Genomic DNA, 21671 nt, shown 5'->3' with positions numbered 1-21671 from the left:
GGAGTCAAAAGTTATATGTGGATTTGACTGTGCGGGGGGGGGTCAGCACCCCTAATTCCCACATTGTTCAGAGTCAACTGTACTTATAATATAGGACTTTCTCAAAATTTTCATGAGATTGGACTATAAGGACTTTTCCAGAAAGAGGCAGGACACTCTTCCAGTATGTCAGAACAAAGTCTACGGCAGCTCTGTATACCTCATATAGTAAAGTTACTTAATGTGAGTTAAAAAATTACGTTCAGATTATCTTTTCCACTCATATTTCAGTGGTATCTAGTTAGTATTTACACAATAATTTTGAGCAAATGGTTTTTACAGGGCAAAATGGATATAGTTTCTCATGGTTTTTGCAACTGATAGTTCCCCAAATACTGTATTATACTGAGAACAAGCATGCCACTGAAGAAATATTAACATTCGACTTGCTGGTTTTCATCTCAAAATAAGTGCATCTAATTTTACTGTAGAAGTTGTACCAACACATAAACACAGAAAATTTTGCATTCTCCCAAATGTGTCATCATTAAGTAAAAATTCATCTAGGCAAAATAGTATTTATGCTTCCATTTTATTGTTTTTAAGAATTAAACTGCCACCTCAGTAGTCTTAAGAGCAATATAATGAAACATACATACATTTAATTTAGACTTATGTCCATCATAGCTTCAAAGGCTTCCCTGAAATAAGGCTGGGATTCACATCTTTTTCCTTAAGGAAAGAAAAACTAACAGTAATTTTGTTATCCTTCTACCCACCCACCCTCATTCAAACAATAACTGGATGAATTCAAGTCTAACACCATTTAAAAATTTTGTCTGCTATAACACATTCATCTGATCTGCCTCCCTGCATAACACATATTTTTTTAAACCTAACTGAAAAGAAATCATTTTCTTAAAAGTCTATGAGAATTCTCTTAAACATGTGGAAGTTTATCATGATACTAATTGTTTTGTCCAATACATAGGCTAAGTGGTTTCATACCACGTTCAACTCTAGCGAATTTCAATAAAAACAGGAGAGCTCCTCATAGATAGCTGAAAAGCTCTAAAGTGAATTTGGCTATTTCTTATTACGAGAAACAAAGAATGGTATTGGATTTTCAACAGTAATATTTTAACAGCTCCTAAACAGGGGCATGAAAAGGAATCAAGTTTGCACCAGTCCAAGTACCTACAGTAATGTGATAGAAGCACTCACCACCACCATTTCACACTAGTTCATACTTCACTCCCACGCTTCTAATAAGAATTTCTCACTAGATCTATTGCATTAACACTGGACTCTCAAATTGCTAGATGTGAAAAATCACTCAATTAACTTTAAAAAAAAAAGTATATTCGTTATTTTCAGCTGGTCGAGGTTGAAATGATCACTGATATCATCTCTAACTTCAGCTCTCAGTTCACAGATGCCTCTGCATCTGATGATCCAAGATGAGAAACTGGTCTCGGCCTGTATCTGACAGAATTAAATGGTCAATTAGCCATCAGTTCACCCTTTGTCAAAAAGAAATGTTCTAAATTTATACACTACAAACTAGTTAATAAATGATATCTGCATACTACACTTTTCATGTTTATATTATGCACCATTTTAGGGGGGAGGAAATACTTCACAGGGGTTTATTCAAAGGATATAAAATGATATCCTAAGAGTGTTGATTTATACATATGAGTTCTGTATAAAACGTAAGTGGTCATCTTAGCTGGACTGTAACAAGCCCCTATAATGCAAAAGCTGACTCTAAAGGCACCTTATAAAGCTCTGAAATTCACAATTTAGTCATTACTTTTCTCTTATACAAAATCATCTGGCAGTCTGCACTGTTGACTCCATTTTAAAACGTTCCAAACTTTATAGTGCTTAACCAATAAAAGGAATAGGAAATAATTAATAGTTTTAAAATTTCAAGTTAGAGAAAAAAACCTTATCACACAGTAATGAAACCTGAGCAACGCCAAGTTTGTGATTACAAGAACGTCCTTCATTAATACAGTACTCCTCGACGGCATTCCTACTGTACTTTAAAACCCAATAGACAAGAACCCACTCAAAGCACAGATCAAACTCTACCAGGAAACGAGGAATTATACAAAGCTTATTCAGCCCTAAATGTTTAGTTTAAGACAATGAGCAGAGTAGAACACACTTCATCTAAATAACACAATTTAAACAGTTCTATAAAAGAATGTTACTTTAGATTAGTAAATGTGGTGCATCATGTGATTCCAACCATTCGGTAGAAAGCACTAACGAGTAACAGTACCCCCAACAGCTTGGAGCCTGCAGAGTCCATTGCTTTGGCTGTATCTTTCCAAATAATTACTAATGCCTTTTAATATTATGAACATAAATATGGAATTCCAATGTATTTTGGTGCTCCTGAGGCTGCCTAAAAATGAAAAGGCATCCAAGTGAAGTGCATTATATACTTAATATACCTCAAAATTTCAGTGCCTAAAATGTGAAATAATTCTCTACCATTTAACAGTCTGCCTTACAGTAAATTCTAGTAGATTTTTACTTTTAGGATTTTATTGTAACTTTGGGAAATTAGTGGTAAAACATATGGTTTTAAAAAACAGTATGTGGCTGCACTTAAATTCACATAAAAATAGCATTTTTACAACCATTTTGAAATTTAATCCTTTTACACAGGTTAACAAAATGTATCACAAGAAAAACTAAACATTGGATTTAACAAAAGCCGTATTTTTGAAAGTGGAACAATGAAAAATTCTTCTCAAATTTTTTACAAATGGTCACCTCTGGGTCAATTTACCACACTAGGGGAACAAAGTTGTTAAAATATAGCTGTGCTCAACTGAGCGCCTTATCTGCACTACAGTATAGTACTTGAAGTCAATGCTAAGGTCAAAATTTAAAACCATTTTAAGAGACAAGACCCTAAGTGTTTTATGGTCACCTCAGGAAGAGGTACTTTTCCTTCCCCAAAACAGTCAAAGCTTAATTAAAAGATTGACTATACATAAGTTTTTTTTTTCCCTCATCAAATCTTCAGTTCAAAGTACTATTAATCATTGGTAATACGGTCTATATCTTGTCTGATCTGGATGATGTGGTCCAGGAAGTGGGGTTTGAGAAGGCGGGCCCTGCATTCGTGGAGGAGGAGGTGGCCCTCTTGGTGCAGGCCATATACCAGGACTCATTCCCCCTGGTTGTGTAAATGGAGGGCTCAGAGTTCCTTGATCTTCAGTGAACTGGGGTAAAGAGTTAGGATTGTAATGGTGAGGAGGGGGTGCAGTTACAGGTGGACCACCATGTTGAGGTGGGGGAGGTCCTGGAGGAGGATGATTCATATAAGGTGGCATCTGGGCAATAATATGTCCAGGGGGAGGGGTGATTGGTGGTGGAGCAGAGGTCATTGGTGGAGGTGGAGCTTGGCTATAAACCAAATGAGGAGTACCTGCGGCCTGGGGAGGATGTGGCATTGGATGGCTTATTGGTGGTGGAGGAGGTGGGGGTGGTGCATAATGTTGCTGTGGAGGCATAATATGATGAGGGTGCGAAACCACTGGTTGACCCTGATATTCAGGATGGTGGTGAGCAGGTGCTGGGGCAGGAGGTGGTGGTTCTCTAGCACCTGAATTTGAGTCATCCTGAATAGGGACGGTTATTAAATTGCTGTGTTTTCTTGTTGAAATACGAAAGGTTTCCTGACTGACCGAACGAGGTGGAGGTGGAGCCATGGACAACTCTGCAGGAGGCGCGCGGATGTCCTCGTGGGGCTGATTATAGTGCTCGTGTGGCACGTGTTGCAAAGGAGGTGGTGGCATCATGATGTGCTGCTTTGGTGGAATGTGGCTCATATGGTGCTTGTCCGGCGGCATTATAAAGCGATCGGGGATTTCGGCTGGTGGTGGGGCAATAGGCGGATGGACGTTTTCAAGTGAAGCGCGGGCAACAGGTTTTCCAGCTCTCATATGGCGGTGGTTGATATGAGCCTGTAAGTCTCTCTGAGACAAGTATGTTCTCTTGCACCCTTGAACAATGCTACACATGAAGAGAGAACCTCGTGTACACTGCTCGATTCGCTGCACAGGATCACTACAGCTAAATTAGAAGGGGAAAAAATTGATTTACTGAAAGCAGACTATAAAAATAATATATGCCTGTTTCTAAAATCGGTTGTGGAAAATATCGCAGGAGTTCACAATTAAAAGTTGTAGTTACAATAAGTGAACCTTTCATCTCTCCCACTCTGTGGTCTGTTCCCTATTAAGCATCAGCTTTCCACCAAATTCAGACCTCTTAATACAAAAAAACATTGTAAGTTACAAGTGCTCATCAAACAGAATATGTTTTAAGAAAAGACCTATTCTTCCTAAGACCTAGAATGATCTGGTTGTCTCAAACACCTCTACGCTTTCATCCATTTGCAAAAATATCCAGAAAGGATATGTGTCATAGTCATGGAATCCAAACTTGTTTGGTATTTACTGAGCAATAAGTATGTGCTGAGCAAACAATACGAAGTAAAAGGTGCTGCAAGGACTACAAAAATGAGTAAGATCATCCTAATCAGCAGGGTTCCTAAAATTCAACAACGTGAACAATTTAAATTCAAACCCTGACTATCCAGAGTCCCTTAAGGAAGAATTACCAGACAATTTTACTACGAAAAAGTATTACACACGCCCTTCTAAACTCTAAGCACTAAATTTAACTCAACATTTTCTTACTGACTCAGGGTCAAGTTGTAACTTTTCTTCATTCACTGTATTTAATCCACACTTGCCTTTGGTGTCTTTGAAGAAATAGTGGAAAGACGACTGAACCAGGTATCAGAAGAACTGGGGTTAAGCACTGGCTCTGTCAACTTGGAGAAGTCTTTTATCTTTTTATCTCTTCATCTGCCATATGGGGTTAAAACATGCCCTCTACCTAATCACAATGTTCTTTTTTTTTAATCTACTTTGCCTTACTTAAAAGAATATTCTAGGATAAATGAAACAATAAAAGTGACAGGATTGAATTACTAGTTAAGCACTACGTAGGCACAAATAGAAGCTCTGATCACCGAACATGTGTGTCAGGTCATCTGAGACTGTATTAAATGGCTCTCTATTCTTGATTTTGAGCTGTGTCCACACTTCCATCCTCGCTGTAAGGCTGGCACTCCTTGATCCTAGCAGGCTTCCCCTGAGTGGCCATTTGGCACAGTTCTCATTTTTTGCTTCTAATTTGCTGTAAACTCAGAAATATCTCTACAGTAACAGGATGTAAGGCACTTTGTTTTGGGTGATGCTTAAAAGCAACAGTAGATATTTATATTAACGTGCGCTGCCATTTCTTCTCTTCCTGATTTGAGTCTGTTAAACAGCCAGATAGGCTTATGTTCTCAAATAGCTAAGGGCCAACCAGTGAGGTGCTTACTTGGGAGTTACACCTAATATCTTGAAAACTAAATTCCCTTTTAAATATTAATATTAGAACACTTAGTGAATCATCCTTTCTCTCTCAGTGATGTCAATCTTCCTACACCACAAAAAGAAACCATCCCCTGCAACTGTCCATAATTCTGTTATCAACCAATACTACCAATCTTGAGATAGCTTCTGACACAGGTTATAAAATCTCATAAGCCTACAACTGCTCTAAGGAAGTTTGTCTCACAGCTTTCTCACGTCTTCTATCAGGGGTTCTAAATGGATATAAAAATCCCCAATTTACTCTGGATCTTTCAAGACCACCCCAAACTGGATCAATATCAACCAAAATACCTCTAGATCTTCTTCATAACTTGTCTGAGCTGACGCCATGATGGTGTCCTAAGATATACTCAAGATATAAATAATAAGACTTGAAGGTAATAAATAAGAGCTTATACTTAACATAGTACTTATTGTATGTTAGCTACTATATATATACATACTAGTTTAGTTCTAACAACAACACACAGAGGTAGATACTATTATCAGCTCCATTTTACTGATGAAGAAACAACCTGTCACATAACTAGTAAGTGGCGGAATAGATTTGAAGCCAGGAATTCTAATTCCAAAGTCTCTGTTCTCAATCACTGCTTGATACTATCTCTCTAGTGTCCCATCAGAAAAAAACAAAAAACAAAAATACAGAACAACTGTTTTGGTTTATAACACTAATTTTGTGATGACAAATATATTTGTTTTGGCCAATCTGAACTGACAGATAATAGCTACCTAGGCCTATCCTAAGGAGAAGGATATCCTAAGGAGAAGAAAGATTAGCTACGTCTGCATATTTGATATCCTGCTGCTGACTTACATCATACCCTGACCTTTAACCTGGATTACAATTCATCCCATCACAAACTTTTTTAAAAATGTAATGATAATCTTACCCTGGACACATCTTATCTCCTTTTTTTTCATGTAAAATAGCACAGTCATAGCAAAAAACATGCTTGCATGGAATCTGTGAACAGAGACGTAATAGTTAAGCACATGAGAATTTTAAATATTTCCATAAAAAGTAACTGTAAGCACAGTAACCTAGACACAGAAGGCACTTGAGAACGATTCATCAAAACAAACAAACAAACAAAAACATTAAGTACTAGTCACAGAAAAGCAACAGTTAACCTTTTTCAGTAACAAAGCCCTTTAAGAATATAAGGAAAACTTTGGCCCTTTCCCCAATAAACGAATACATGTGCATCTGCTTACACTTTCTGGGAGTATAAACGCTATGAGTTTCATCCTGTGGTTCCTAGCATGTAAAGCTCCTAAAGAAGCCCACACTATCCAAAGTAATCTACAGATTCAATGCAATTTTTCACAGAACTAGAACAAAAAGTCCTAAAGTTTGTATGGAACCACTAAAGACCCCGAACAGTCAAAGTAATCTTGAGAAAGAACAAATCTGGAGGTATCACAATCCCAGATTTCAAACTAAACTACAAAGCTGTAGTAATTAAAACAGGATGGTATTGGCACAAAACAGATACAAATGAATGAAACAGAGTTGAGCCCAGAAATAAACACATGTTCATATGGTCAATTAATCTACGACAGAGAAAACAAAAATACACAATGGGGAAAATGCAGTCTCTTCAATAAATGGTGTTGGGAAACTGGACAGCCAGGAAAAGAATGAAACTGGACCACTTTCTTATACCGTACACAAAAATAAACTCAAAATGGATTAAAGACCTACATGTATGACTGAAACCATAAAACTCCTAAAAGAAAACACAGGCAGCAATTTCTTGAACAGCAATCTTAGCAACATTTTTCTAGACATGTCTCCTCAAAGAAAACAAAAGCAAAAATAAATAACTAGGACTACAACAAACTAAAATGCTTTTGCACAGCAAAGGAAACCATCAACAAAACAAAAAGACAACCTACTGAATGGGAGAAGAAATTTGCAAATGATATATGCAATTAGGGGTTAATACCTAAAACACATAAAGAACTCATACAACTCAACACCAAAACAAACAAACAAAAAACCAAACACCAAATAACCTGATTAAAATGGGCTGAGGACCTGAATAAACATTTTTCCAAAGAAGACATACAGATGGCCCATAGGCAAGTGAAAAGATGCTCAACATCACTAATCATCAGAGAAATGCAAATCAAACCACAATAAGATATCACCTTCCATCTGTCTGAATGGCTAGTATCAAAAAGACAAGAAATAACGTGTTGGTGAGGATGTAGAGAAAAAAGAACCCTCACTGCACTGCTGGTAGAAATGTAAATTGGTTCAGCCACTGTGGAAAACTGTATGGAAGTTCCTCAAAAAACTAAAACTTAAAGTACCATACAATCCAGTAATTCCACTTCTGGGAATTTACCTGAGGAAAACAAAAAACACTAATTCGAAAAGGCATATGCACCCTTATGCTTACTGCAACATTATTTATAATAGCCAAGATATGGAAGCAACCCAAGTGTCTAATGATAGCTAAATGGATAAAGATGTGGTACATATACACAATGGAATATTTAAAAATTATAATAAAATAATAAATAATACAAAAATAATAATACAATAAAAGTAATAATAAATAATACACATACTAAAAATATTTATATTAGGGGGTGGGAGGGATGGGGTGGCTGGGTGACAGACACTGGGGAAGGTATGTGCTATGGTGAGCGCTGTGAATTGTATAGGACTGTTGAATCACAGACCTCTACCTCTGAAACAAATAATACATTATATGTTAAAAAAAAAAAAGAAGATAGGGATGCCTGGGTGGCTCAGTCGGTTAAGCGTCTGCCTTCGGCTCAGGTCATGATCCCAGCATCCTGGGATCGAGTCCCGCATCGGGCTCCCTGCTCCGCAGGAAGCCTGCTTCTCCCTCTGCCTCTGCCTCTCTCTCTCTATCTCTCATGAATAAATAAATAAAATCTTAAAAAAAAAAAAAAGAAGATAGTAGGAAGGGATAAATGAAGGGGGGGAAATCGGAAGGGGAGACGAACCATGAGAGACTATGGACTCTGAGAAACTGAGGGTTCTGGAGGGGAAGGGGGTGGGGGGATAGGTTAGCCTGGTGATGGGTATTAAAGAGGGCACATACTGAATGGAACACTGGGTGTTATATGCAAACAATGAATCATGGAACAGTACATCAAAAAACTAATGATGTAATGTATAATAATATAATAAAATTAAAAAATAATAAATAAAAATAAAAATACATATAATTAAAAAAATACACTTAAAAAGAATTAAATCTTGCCATTTGCAACAATGTGGATGCACCCAGAGGGTGTTGTGCTAAGTAAAGTCAGTCAGAGAAAGGGGCACCTGCGTGGCTCTGCCAGTTAAACAACCAACTCTTGATTTCAGCTCAGGTCAGATTTCGGGGTTATGAGATTGAGCCCCGCATCAACCTCCATGCCCAGCAGGAGTCTGCTTGAGATTCTCTCCCTCTGCCCTCCCCCTCCATGAGCACATGCACTCTCTCTCTCTCTAAAATAAATAAATCTTTTAAAAAAACATAACAGAGAAAGACAAATACCATATGATTTCACTCACATGTGGAATATAAAAAACAAAACAAACACAACAACAAAAAGAGAAACAGTCATAAATACAGAGTACACATTAGTGGTTGTGGCAAAATAGGTGAAGGTGATTAAGAGGTACAAACTTCCAGTTATAAAACAAGTCACAGGAATGAAAAGTACAGCATAATCAATATTGAAATATATTGAATTATATTATACAATAATCAATAATACTATAATAACTTTGTGTGGTGAAAGATGGTAACCACACTTATCATGGTGAGCACAGTGTAATGTATGTAATTGTCAAACCACTATGTTGTACACTTGAAACTAATTTAATGTCAACTATACAATTAAAAATAAAAAAATTTAAAATTTAAAAAAAAAAATCCCCAAAAATACCATAACCGTGTTTTATCTTATCCTTTTCCTCCTGAAACTATTCCAAAGCAATAAAATAAGAAATATTTCCTACATTTCATATAAGTAGCATTTTTCTCTGGCAGTTAATAAACTTATAAAAATCCAAAAATAAATCAGAAGGACAGGGTAAAACGATGTTAAACCATTTTAAAATTCACAATCCATCACTGTTATTTAGTTATGTTATACAGCAAAGCAAGAGTGTACAATTTATGCCCTCTAGCAGATATGTTACTGAGTTCAATTTTTTTTTTCAAACACAAATGTAAAACTATCTTTTTTTAAGGGAGGATGTGTCAAAATTACTATAAAATTACAGCGAGGGGGTTGTAATTGTTTTTAATGATTAGAATTCAATTCTCCAAAATTCTAAATATTATTAGTTTTACATTAAAAATTATAACCTTCAGAAATGAGTAACTGATTTTATTCTTTAAACAAGAAAACATTTTTCCTTAATAAACTATAATAAATGTATACTAACAACTATCAAACAGTCCAAAGAAGTTAAGTTTTCAGAAGTTAGTTTCCTTAGTATTTTTTAAGCAAGTCAAGAATTAAATACACGTTATCCCAAAATTTCCCTTAGCCATTTCATACTTATTTAAAAATGTCACAAATTCAGTATTAAACAGTGATAAACCTATCTACTTAAATTTCAGAATCCCATCTCTATGCAAATTTTACATTTACTAAAACATTTTAGTAATACTTACCATTCGCCCATAGATTTTAATAGGCAATCCACATTTGTCACAGAAATGTACTGGTGTATCATCCTTTTCACCTAAGATGTTTATCTGTTGAAATGATATAATTAAAATTTCCTTTTTAAGCATTTCTAAAAATTATATTTATAATTATGCAATGAATTGGTTAGTATTTATAAAAGTTCTTAGAACAATTAAGGGTTTCTTGGTATAGTTCCTATATATTCCACATCATTAGCTGTGCCACTGTTAGGTTTTTTTCTCTTAGTGTTTATGGTTATTGATTTTCCTTCACTTTACTGAAAATTACTTTCAAATTATTTTTGAAAATAGTGGAAACAGGGCATTAATAAACAAATCATTTGAGTGTTCTCTAAAAAGCTTAATAGCTGCAATAAAAGCTCAAACCATTCTTTATTCTGATTGTTCTAATAAAATACTTGGTATTTTATTGTTCTAATAATATTTTTTATTTTTAGTTATACCTGGAAGTCCCAAAAAAGGTGTCCAGGAAATCTTCGCTGATTTCCAAAAAGTTCGCCCCCTTTACAGTCATACCGTTCTTCTTCATTATAATCAAATCCTTCTGAGAAAAGAAAGTGTTAAAGATTAACTTTCAAAGCCTAAACTTCATTTTGGAAGTATGTGTATATGGTACCACAGACCTGTTCACTGAAAAGCCTATCTGAAGCCTTTCAAAGTTCTTCTAAGGACAAGATAATCAAGACTAGTTTGAGTTTAAAATATCAGCTAGAAATGATCTTGGCAACCATTTAGTCCAACACTCTTACTCCACAATTGAGAATATTGTAGCATTGAGATCCATAATAACTCAACACATAGATTAGTGGTAGAGCCAGAACAGACCTCAGAACTCTTCACTCCCATTCAAGTGCTCTTATTAACTCATCAGACTATCTCTAGTTTAAACTTCACTAATTACCACCACACTTGTTGCACAAACTTTTAAGATACTGATCACCACTTATTCTAATCTACCTACAAAAGTGGTATCATGCTGCAAGAGGCTGATTTTATTGCCATAAGTATATAATGGAAACAAAGAATTCTGCAGATTTTCTTCTTACGACTTAGTAAATTAGGTATCCTCTCCTTCAGTCTTAAAACTGAGCCTGATTTTAGAAACAACAACATATTCATACTTCAGCCTTTCAGTTAAAACCTCTCCCTGGTTTATCAACCAAACAGCAGAAGCCATATCATATCTATTTCCAAGTATCCTCTTCTACACTGCATGTACCAATAAAGTTATGAAGATCAAATGGGCTCAATTTCTCTGACCCTGATCATAATCTTCTCATCTCATACAAAAGAACAAACAACCAATGGATAGTCTGATGGTAATTCTAGGTAGAATCCAATCACCTAAAGTAAAGCTGAGAAGACACATCTATCCCTCCAAAATGCCAGGCTTCTCATGTCTCTTTTGGCCCTAGAACTGGTAAACAGAGTAGCCCAAGCACACAAGTTTTAACTTTACCCACATGGCTAAATTAAGCACCTGTGTATGGATAGGCACATGGACAGACACACAAGTACAATGATGCAAGAGTTTTTCAAAGCTGATATAGACAATTCAGTGCACTGCTAATTACCTCCAATACAAAGGAGATATAAAGATATAAAGTTCAAAGTTATAAAGTTACAAATGAGTGACCATAGACTCTTATATGACCCATTTATACCTTATAAAAGCTGCTGTCATCTAAAACTCAAAATAAGGAAAGTCAATTTCTCTTATTTATCTAAAATGCAGAAAGCAACAAACAAGGAAATAAGGAACCCATAATCATTTTTCAGAGTAGTTCAACCTGTACTCCCATCCTTAAACTACATACTATATATATTCACATAGATATATCAGCACCCAAAACTCCCTATTTTGATCAATGCCTAGGAAAAACACCAATCACTTATTATTTTTTTACCCCAAGTAAGTGAATCTAAAGTATTCAAAAATTATCTTCAGCCTCAGTTTGCTGTATTAAGAGAGAGAATGGTAACAGTAGTTCCCTCTAGAAAGGGGTGTGGGCTTGGGGAGTGAGAGGAGAGGGAATGAAGGGACATCTGAGAGGAAAAAGATAGAAAGGGGTTTTTAGCTTTTTTGCCTTGTTTGGATTATTACAACAAGAATTTATTTGCATATTAGTGGGTAGTTTTTAGAAATTATTAAAAGAAACCGAAAGACCAAAGAGAGGGCATCCTAGGTTATGGATAGTGCAGCAGCAGCCCTAAGTTGCTACCACTACGATTTAGAACATTTGACTTCAAATGTACTTGTTCAGATGGGGAGAGATACCCTGCAATACAAGGAAGCATAATATGAGGTATAATTAAAATATTTTGATTCCAAAAAGAAATACAGACAGATTGCTGGAAAAGAACAGAAAATCTAGAAACAGACATAAATAAACACGTTTAGACGTTTAATGTATGATAATGATGGGATACCATTTGGCACAGAAAAGATCACTCAATAGTTGGGACAAACAGCTAGCTGTTTTAGAGAAAAAATAAATAGAGCCAAACTCCATTTTATTTTTTTAATAACCAAAGATATGTCCATAAGTGTTCCAAAGCCAGCTAACTTTTTCTGTAAAAGGCTAGATAAGTGAGTATTTTAGGCTGTGTTGGTCTCTTGTAATTACTCAACTAAGCCATTATAGTGTGAAAGCAGCCATGAACAGTACTTAAATGAATGGGCATAGCTGTGATCCAGTAAGACTTTATAAAAACTGGGCTGGATTTGGTCCACAGGCCATAGTTTGCTGACCCTGTACTAAAGGGTAAGAGGGGAAAACTATTTTATGCTCATGAAATAGGGGAAAGGCCTTTCTATGAATTTTATAAAACCCAGAAGTCATAACAGAAAAGACTGGATTGGTATCTGACTACAAAGAATCTTCAAACTTCTATACAATAAAAACTGTACATATAAAATGCAAAAGACAAATGGTGAATATACACAATATATGACAAACAGCCAATTTGTACATTAATTTGTAAAGAACTCATAAAAGCCAATTTGTAAAATAATTTGTAAAGAACTCATAAAAATCAGGAGAAAGACAACAAAACAGAAAAAAAAAATGGTTAAAGGATATGAACAGGTAGATCCTAGGCAAAACACATATACCATGAAAAGATATATACATAACCCCACTCATAATTAAAGAAATGTATATCAAAACAAAAATTTTAAAAGGGTAATAGTCCCAGCATTGGTGTGTGGGAATATAAACTGATGTATTTTCTTGAAGAGCTATTTGACAATATCAGTTAAATTCTAAAATGCATAGTATCCATCAAGTTATAAAATACCCAAATCAGGCAGTATAAATTCTACACCAAGTATACATGCTAAGCTATATGTACAAGAATATTTACTACAACATTGTTTTTAACAGCAAAAAAGTTAGAAAAATTACTAAATTATGGCATATCCATAAAAAAATATCTAAACCTATTTTCTTAAATGAGTACATCTGTACATACTGATAAACGGCAAAATTTCAAATGCATCTTACATGCAAAAAGGGCAGTTATACATTAAAAGGTACTACAAAAAATTATTTTGGTGAAGTACTGTCAAGGTAGAGGAACAAATTTCACTTTTAATATTATGTTTTCTGCAATATTATTTAGGTTTTTTTTTTTTAACAACACGCAGTGTTACTTTCAATAACAAAAGAAAAAACCAAAAATATTATAAAGGAAGAGAAAAAGTACATGCCAAAATGAGAAGTCAAACAAACAGACTAAAAAATGAAGACAGTAAGATAAAAAAAGATCTTAAGTAAATAAATAAATAAGACCACATGGATTATTTGGTGGAATGAGATACAAAAGACAGACTTGTGGACTTGTCAGTTAAAACAAATTACCTTCATCACCAGGTGGAGCCTTTGCAGGCATCCTGTTTATAGTCCTTGGAGTTCGAGGTGCAGTTTTGGCTTTGTTCCCTTGTTTGGAGATGAGCTTTATAGGAATTCGTCTTCGAACATCAAGACCACCCAATGATCCAGAACTATTAGTGCCTTGTAACTCATTATCTATGTCAGAAGAAAAAAGTTGTAATTTCTTTTAGTTTTCCTTTTTTGAAGATTATTCTGCCACAGGTATTAAAGTTACATACCCAACATTATCAAGGGCTAGATATCTGGGCTCTGATTTTAAATATAATGTTATGTAAGTTTAAACACTAACTTTCTCTGTACTGGATAAAACCTTAATGCAATGCTTTTTGAGACACAGAACCCTTTAAAAAGTTCACAAAAGTTATAGAACCTCTCCCTAAAGTAGAAAATAAAAATTTTCATATGATTCCAGAAGAGTTTACAGAAAACATAAAAAATTCTTCATAAGCCCAAGATAAGAACTTCTGTTTTTAACTAGAAGAGATTTTTTTCAAAGAAAAAAAAAAAAAGAGTAAGAGGAGGAAGGAGGAAAAGAAAGAAAATCATCTCTATTCTCAATCAAGCACACAAAACACTTGTTAAGTCAGTGAAGTGAATCTACATTAGGACAATCAAAAAAAACAAAACACAAAACTAACACTGACAATGGCAAAATTAAAGAAATAATGCACTTGAAAACGAAGTTAGTTTTAAGGAAGGTGATTATTTCCTTAGGGGTGAAATAGTTTTTCTAAAAAGTATTCAAGAATAGCAAAAATTATTACACCATTTAATAGCAGAAACATGCAATAATGTATTTGTGCTATAACCTTTCTAGATATATGAGAGTGTGTTATTCTGAGTAGCATCATAATGGAAACTCTAAACATTAGAGTTTAGGTGGATGCAAGGGTTCTGTGATTAAATTAGATCTAAATAGGGACACTTTCTAAGTCCCTGCTTGTTATTAGTTATGAAATAAATTAACTCATTTCTCATGAGTAACAGGAGCATTATTTCATAGAACTGACTCCATCTGAAGGTTGTCTCCCTTTTTTTCAAGTCTATGACAAAATATTACAATACGGAAAATATTCACCTTTACCTACTAAAGACACAAAGGGAAATGCCCTAAAATAGGAAATGCAAATAAAATAATTTTTTTTAAAGATTTTATTTATTTATTTGACAGAGAGAGTGAATCAGCGAGAGCAGGAACACAAGCAGGGGGAGTGGGAGAGGGAAAAGCAGGCTTCCCGCTGAGCAGGGAGCAGATGCGGGGCTCGATCCAAGGACCCTGGGATCATGACCTGAGCCGAAGGCAGACGCTTAACGAATGAGCCACCCAGGTGCCACCCAAATAAAATAATTTTTAAAAAGTAATGTTTTAAATGTGACAAATTATTGAACTGGCCCTGCAGGAGACAGTACAATCAAGATTGATAGGCACACTGTTCACATTACATTCAGTAAAGCCAAATTTGGAAGTAGTAACCTGGTACTAATGACCTCCAAGGCTACTAGGATCATAGACACATGTTAGATTGACATCAATTTACACTCTTTCTGAACAATATTTAAGTTTTATTTATCTAAGTAATCTCTATACCCTACATGGGGCTCAAACTCACAACCTCGAGATGAAGAGTTACACACTCTTCTGACCGAGCCAGCCAGGTGCCCCTCTTTCTGAACAATATTTAGAACAAAATGCAAAATAGGTCCTTAATAATTAATTTAAATATCTTTCAGTCTACTTTCTACTATTACTTTTACAATAGCTAATCCTCAAAGAAAAAATTCATGGAAAGGAATTACATGGGCCTAACCCTAACCCTAACCCTAAACTCAACTTGGTCAACTTTCAACACTTCACAAAATGTATTAACAAGTTGAATAATGTATTTCATCTGCTTCCATTCTAGTTATTTATGTAAAAGTACCTACAAGCAATGTAACAGCCAAAGGACAGACATGAATCAATTTCTTTTTCTTGCTCAAAAGGTATTCCTGATTTTTCAATAAACTAAAAAAGCAAATTAATGTAGACAGATTTAACAGTTCAATGTTGTCCTTCATATATTAGAAGGACTCAACAGTTTTGCCTAGACGAATGACCAAAATACCAACACTTCATTACTGCAAATCCTTTTCCCACCACCCTGAACACTTGTCACAACAGTTGCTTGCTTAGCCTACCACAACTTTTAGGAAGTCCACTGCCCCTTAACACCTTGCCACCTACCTCACAGATTGTAAGCCCATAAACAGAGTACAGCATTTAAGAGTGACATCACTCTGCATTTGTCTTTTTTTTTTTTAATTAAAAATCAGAAAATAGAGCACAATTTCTTTTTGAATATGCCAACTAAAAATATAAAGCCTGTAAGCACAAAAGTCCTTGGATATTACACAGAAAATGAGAACTAACACTGTAAGTGGTCATTTATTTTTCTTTTTTCAAGATTTTCTTTTTAATCGAACTTACAACCCCAAGACTGAGTCACATGCTCTACTGGCTGAGCCAGCCAGGCACCTCTTTAACTTTGAGGCCATTTAACGTGAATCCGCTTTAAAAAGGAAAAACAATTTATATTATAGTTTTTAAAAAAAAATATTCATTTAGAATTTTATCCTGAATTAAAGGAACCAAGAAATATTTTACAAAATTTAGATTTCAGTTACAACTAAGTGCTGACTCTTAGAACGACCAAAGAATGAATCAAGTGTTAATCGGAGTTTCTTGGGAGTAGTTTTTCCTAGCAAAATTCTATTAGAACACTACAAGATAGCCTTCATTTTATGTTTGACTTTTCAGCATGACCATAAATTCAGTCACTTTTGCATATAATATTCAAGGATTTCAATTTCCCCAAGAGCCTCTCTTAATCCTTTGACATTAAAATCTTTCTTTTCAGATGCCTACCTAATCATGTCTTCAATCAACTGGCATTTCCTCACTTGCCAATGATTTTTATTTGTGCTTCAAATAGTTATCAAATTCATGTTTATGAATTCCATGAAAACCTGTATCTTTTGCAAGGTTTATAATCACAATCAATATATAGCATATGATACCATTTCCTGGTATGAAGCAAGGACAATGACTTATAACAAAATTAAAAGAACAGAAAAAAGAGGCACCTGGCTGGCTCAGTTGGTAGAACATGTGACTCTTGACCTAGGAGTTGTAAGTTCAAGCCCCACATTGGGTGTAGAGCTTACTTAAAAATAAAATCTTAAAAAAAAAAGAAAAAGAATAGAAAAGGAGCAGCAGTGATATCTATATCTGACTAGGAACTAATTTTTTAAGTGGTTGGCTCATTTGTGAATATTTTCATGTCAGGATGACTCTTTCCTTTCTTAGGCAACATTTTAACTTAGAGAACTAGGATAATAAATACTCAGAGACACACCCAGCAATACTACAACTTCTTAACATAACAGCCTCTAAACTGTGGAAGGGGCTTGACCCCAAATTCTAGCAAAAGGCTCTAATGAGAAATGTTTTGCTCAAGTTGCATGCTTGAGCAAAACTTGTTTCAATTCTACAAAATTTCCAAATACTAGAGTTCCCTACAGCCTAGTTCTCGGCCCTCTTCCCCTCTGTATTCTCATTCCTTGGAGTGATCTCATCCATCCTCATTCCTTAAAATATTAGCTATCTGGTCCTAAGTCTCAAATATGTATTTTTCAACCCAGATCTTTCCTCTGATCTCCACCTGACAGCACCCCTTGTATGTCCCAGTAAACAGCTCATACTTAGCAGTCCAAAATCTTGTTCCCAAGTTCCCAGGTCTCACCTTTACCACTTAAAAAAAAAAAAAAAAAAAGTCCATTTTCCTCCAAAGTTTTCCCCAACTTAATAATGGGCACCACCTAGCTGCTCAAACCAGAAACCGAGGCATCTCTCCTTTCTCTCACAAAGCTCCTATTTGAGTTCTACTACCAAATATTGAATCTGCACACTCCCCTTCTCCCTAAACCAAGCCAACTTCACTAAGCTGAGCCTCTCTTCTTGTCTACTGCAATCACCGTCTAAATTGTCATTCTCCATGAACAACTTACTGTTAGTTTTAAAAGAAATTATGTTCCTCATGTACCCCTGTTCCATGGCTTCACACTGCACTTACCATGGCTTTCAAAGTCTTGCACGATCTGACTCCTGCCTTCCTTTCCTGCCTTCCTTTCCAATCTCTTAGGGCTCTGCTCTTCTTGCTAAGCTGCAACTGACTGACCTCTAAAAGTTTTCCTTCCTCAGAGTCTTTGTATTTGCTAGAAATGCTTTCCTCCTGACTAATTCCATAGATGGATTCTCCTCATCCATCAGATCTCAGCTTATAAATACTACCTTTACAGAACGACCCTCCCTGACCACCCTCTCTGAAGCTCCCTCCTATTAGTCTTTACCACAGACACGGTTTCATTTTTTTCAAAGCACTCATCATGATCTGTAATGTTTAGGTTTTTAAAAAAAACTTGTCTATCGTGTCTTCCCCAACAGAATGTAATCTCCATGAGGACAGGGACTCAGTCCGTCTTGTTTACAATTCCATCATTCCATCTCCAGGCATACCATATATTATGCTGCCTAGCACTCACTACATTTTATAGAAAGATATAATTTTATATCACTATGTACAAAATTTTTTATTTTTTTTTAGAAAGAGAGCACAAGCAGGGGGAGCGGCAGGCAGAGGGAGAAGCAGGCTACCCACTGAGCAAGAAGCCCAATATGGGACTCGATCCGAGGACCCTGGGATCATGACCCAAGCCGAAGGCAGACGCTCAACTGACTGAGCCACCCAGGCATACCTATATGTACAAAATTAAGTAGGTATTTGATGACTGAGAACATCCTAACCAATACTTAATACAAAGAATATCCTTTTTTCCTACTTACGATATGGCTGATAAAACTGTACGGAACACTAACTCCCAAGTGCACCCATTCAATATCCAAAAACCGCAAAGAAGAAAAAGCCAAACAACACATAACGAAGAGCGGAGTCATTCTTACTTGAGGAAAGAGATGAGAATATCTTGAATTTAAACTCTCCTTTGTAAACGCCCCCAAATGATGAGTAAGGACCACAGCCGAAGCGCGGGGCACGCTTTGGGCTCAGGCAGAAAAGCCGCTCCAAGTATGATTCCGGAAACCATATCCGACTCCCTTCTCTCACCTCTAGTCCATGAAGGACCGGAGAGACAATAACGACCGGCAGTGACCACCGCAGCACCCGCCCAAGGCTGACTGAGACAGCAGGAAGTCTCCAACCCACTGCCGCGCATCGACTCCCAGCATAATGAGGCTTCCCCGACTCTGAGATTGGAATCTACCCGCCAGTCCCCAACACGCAAAGCAGAGCACCCGGGATGAGAAAAAAAAGAACCAGCGCTCTCTCGTCCCCACGAGGCCCGCGCCGCCCACCGTCTCGGCTGGGAGCTCAGCAGAACCAGGGAAGCGGCTGTTACCGGCACCGAGGCTGTAGGTACCACACCGGACGGTAGGCCGGGAAGCAGCAGGCCCTTACCGGGCACGGGGAGGGGTCCGTGAGATTTCTTTCCCACCGCCACACCCCAGTGCTGTAGGGCGAGCGTATCCCCTCTCTGCCCGCTGGGCAGCCAGTCCCAGGCCGGCCAAGGGGGCATGGAACCGGGACCCCCACTGCCTCCGCCTCCTTACCAGTGTGATCCATGATTCGGCTCGCAGGGCACAGTGGGAGCGGAAGTCAACCGCGCCGGAGTCGCAGGGAGCGCGTGCGCTCTACCTTCCGGAGCCCGGGAGGCGGAAGTGCGACCAAGTTGCCGCGGCTTCGGCCTCCCCAGGTTTCCTTCTCTCTTATCCACTACCCAACTCCGGTGAGGGAGTCAGGCATAGTTCGGGGAGAGGGTGACAAAGAGGGTACGCGAAGAGCTTCCAGGTCGAGGTTGCTAAGCCTTCTCCTCACGTGCTTCAAGAGAGAGTAGCCTTTAACTATGGAAAGGAGACCCACGGGAACGGGGGATGGGGAGAGCAGTAGCAGCCGGAGGCATAAGCTCGCGGCAGGTAAGGAAGCTCCCCGCCTCCGTGGAGCGTTGCCTTCTGGGACTTGTAGTGCGCTGAGGCCCCGGAGCCGGCCAGGTCTACTGCGCAGGCTCGGCCGTTGGGCTGGCCCCACCCCGGCGGGCGGAGTAACGGTTTGGAATCCCCCGGAGTGCGCGAGCGCCAGTCTCCTCAACCCGGTGCAGGGAAAGTGTAAACACGCGCGCTCCGGAAGGCGTCGTGCAGTGGGAGGTTTCCCAGGGGATGGCTGAGCTGGGAGAGAGAAGAGAAAGGCTCTCTGCTTATTGTCTAAATTTTGCTTTGTCCTGACGAGCTCCGCAGACCCTCGCAGGGCCGACTTGGTATACACCCCTGTTCCCACCGCTTGAGTTTCTAACAGTTGAAACACAGAACGCTTGACTAGCACTCGTTTTTTAGAGCTAGGAGCGCCCTGACCACCTAAGGGCGCAGGGGACCCGCAGCTGCCCCTCCGGCGGGGGACAGCGGCAGGAAAGTGCGGAGCGGAGCCCGAGCAGGGGATGCACGCGCAGGGAGGCGAAGAGAGCGGCGGGGCTGGCCGGAAGGGAGAGGGTGAAAAGGAAAGGCCTAAGATGAGGAAGAGAGAGTTAGCACAACAGGCAGTACCTAGTTCCAGTTCTTGGTCCCCGGGGGTTGTGGTTGCGGCTGCCTTCATCGTCCTCGGCCAAAACAAAGGAAAGTGCCACAGAGTGTTTCCTGGGGACCTTCACTGCGGTCTCCACCTCGCCGACTCGGCTCATTTGTGTCCACTCCCTTCTCCGACCCTTTACACTTGGTGCTCTCGGTTGAGTAGAAAGGAGCACAATTAGGAGAAAACACGAGCTTGGGAGCCGAGGGATTTGGGTTCTATTCCTGTCGTCCCTTGGTGACGACATCATTACCTTGGGTTGTTCACGCTTTCAGTGCCAGAGTTCCTGGATCAATAGGAGATTATTATTATATTGCCCTACTAATAGAAATGTTTCCGCGGTACTGAATTCTGGATAAAGGGTGTGCAGCGATGTGTTGTATCTATAGTTATGCAGTAACAGCTTTGAGTCATAAAGATCAAAACTGTAAGTGTTCTGTGTTATCTGGTGAATGTTTTATTGGGGTCTTCAAAAAGGCTTCCCCGTTATATCTGAAGCTTTATAAGCAAGTTTTTAGGTACAGTTACAACTAAGGATAATTGTGAATCAGAGTTACCCCTGCTTTTGTTGAAATGTACATTTCTGTATTACTAAGTGGTTTCCAAGATGCTTTCAATTGCTGAGCTTACTTTTTGTTTTGGAGGTTGGAGGAAGTTTAACCATACTTTCCCATTTCTCTGAATACAGTGCTGATACAATCGGGTATTTTTCACCCGTTCGAGGTACAGAAGAAGGTAGTTTTCACCTAGGAGGTGCTCTTTTTGTTTTTTTCTCTCTTCATATTTAGCCTGTCAGCCATACTTCAAATTAATGCAAATCCAGGCTCATAATGGTATTATTAACGTCTGCTGATGCTCATATTTAAAGAATTAGAATAAAAAAGAGCCTTCAAACTATATTTTACATCATTTAGTCTGTAAATCAGATCAGAAGTTGTGTCAGCATTT

At 37.8% G+C, this 21671-nt stretch overlaps 1 protein-coding gene across 5 annotated transcripts; it reads right to left on the bottom strand.

Moving 5' to 3' along the window:
* Positions 1-552: 552 nt before the first annotated feature.
* On the bottom strand, positions 553-20846 carry CBLL1 (Cbl proto-oncogene like 1). 5 transcript variants are annotated; one of them, XM_081800709.1, is made up of 6 exons: positions 20702-20846; positions 14020-14187; positions 10600-10700; positions 10121-10204; positions 6353-6426; positions 553-4080 (listed from the first exon to the last, which is right to left on the bottom strand). In XM_081800709.1, exons 1-6 carry the CDS (start codon positions 20748-20750, stop codon positions 3045-3047), a joined length of 1512 nt encoding a protein of 503 aa, XP_081656835.1. In that variant the 5' UTR covers positions 20751-20846; the 3' UTR covers positions 553-3044. The 5 variants fall into 5 exon arrangements, with proteins under 5 accessions (XP_081656835.1, XP_081656836.1, XP_006745894.1 ...); XM_081800710.1 differs by lacking the exon at positions 20702-20846 and adding an exon at positions 19718-20086 and having other exon boundaries at positions 10600-10697; XM_006745831.3 differs by lacking the exon at positions 20702-20846 and adding an exon at positions 19718-20078.
* Positions 20847-21671: the final 825 nt, after the last annotated feature.

This window comes from Leptonychotes weddellii, chromosome 12 (assembly GCF_054177405.1).
Source record: "Leptonychotes weddellii isolate Sample4059 chromosome 12, ASM5417740v2, whole genome shotgun sequence".
NCBI lineage: Eukaryota > Metazoa > Chordata > Mammalia > Carnivora > Phocidae > Leptonychotes > Leptonychotes weddellii.
Note: the sequence above shows the minus strand (reverse complement) of the source record. Positions and strands in the feature narration are given on the sequence as shown.

Bases quoted from the DNA above. Each gene is read 5' to 3' on its own strand.
- CBLL1 (XM_031041951.2), bottom strand. From the start codon at position 19,683: ATGCCCCCTTGGCCGGCCTGGGACTGGCTGCCCAGCGGGCAGAGAGGG. The intron at 10,205-10,599 runs GTATAACTAAAA...TCATTTCAACAG, and splicing joins ACCTTTTTTGGGACTTCCAG to ATAAACATCTTAGGTGAAAA. The intron at 6,427-10,120 runs GTAAGTATTACT...CTCTGTTCACAG, and splicing joins TTAAAATCTATGGGCGAATG to ATTCCATGCAAGCATGTTTT.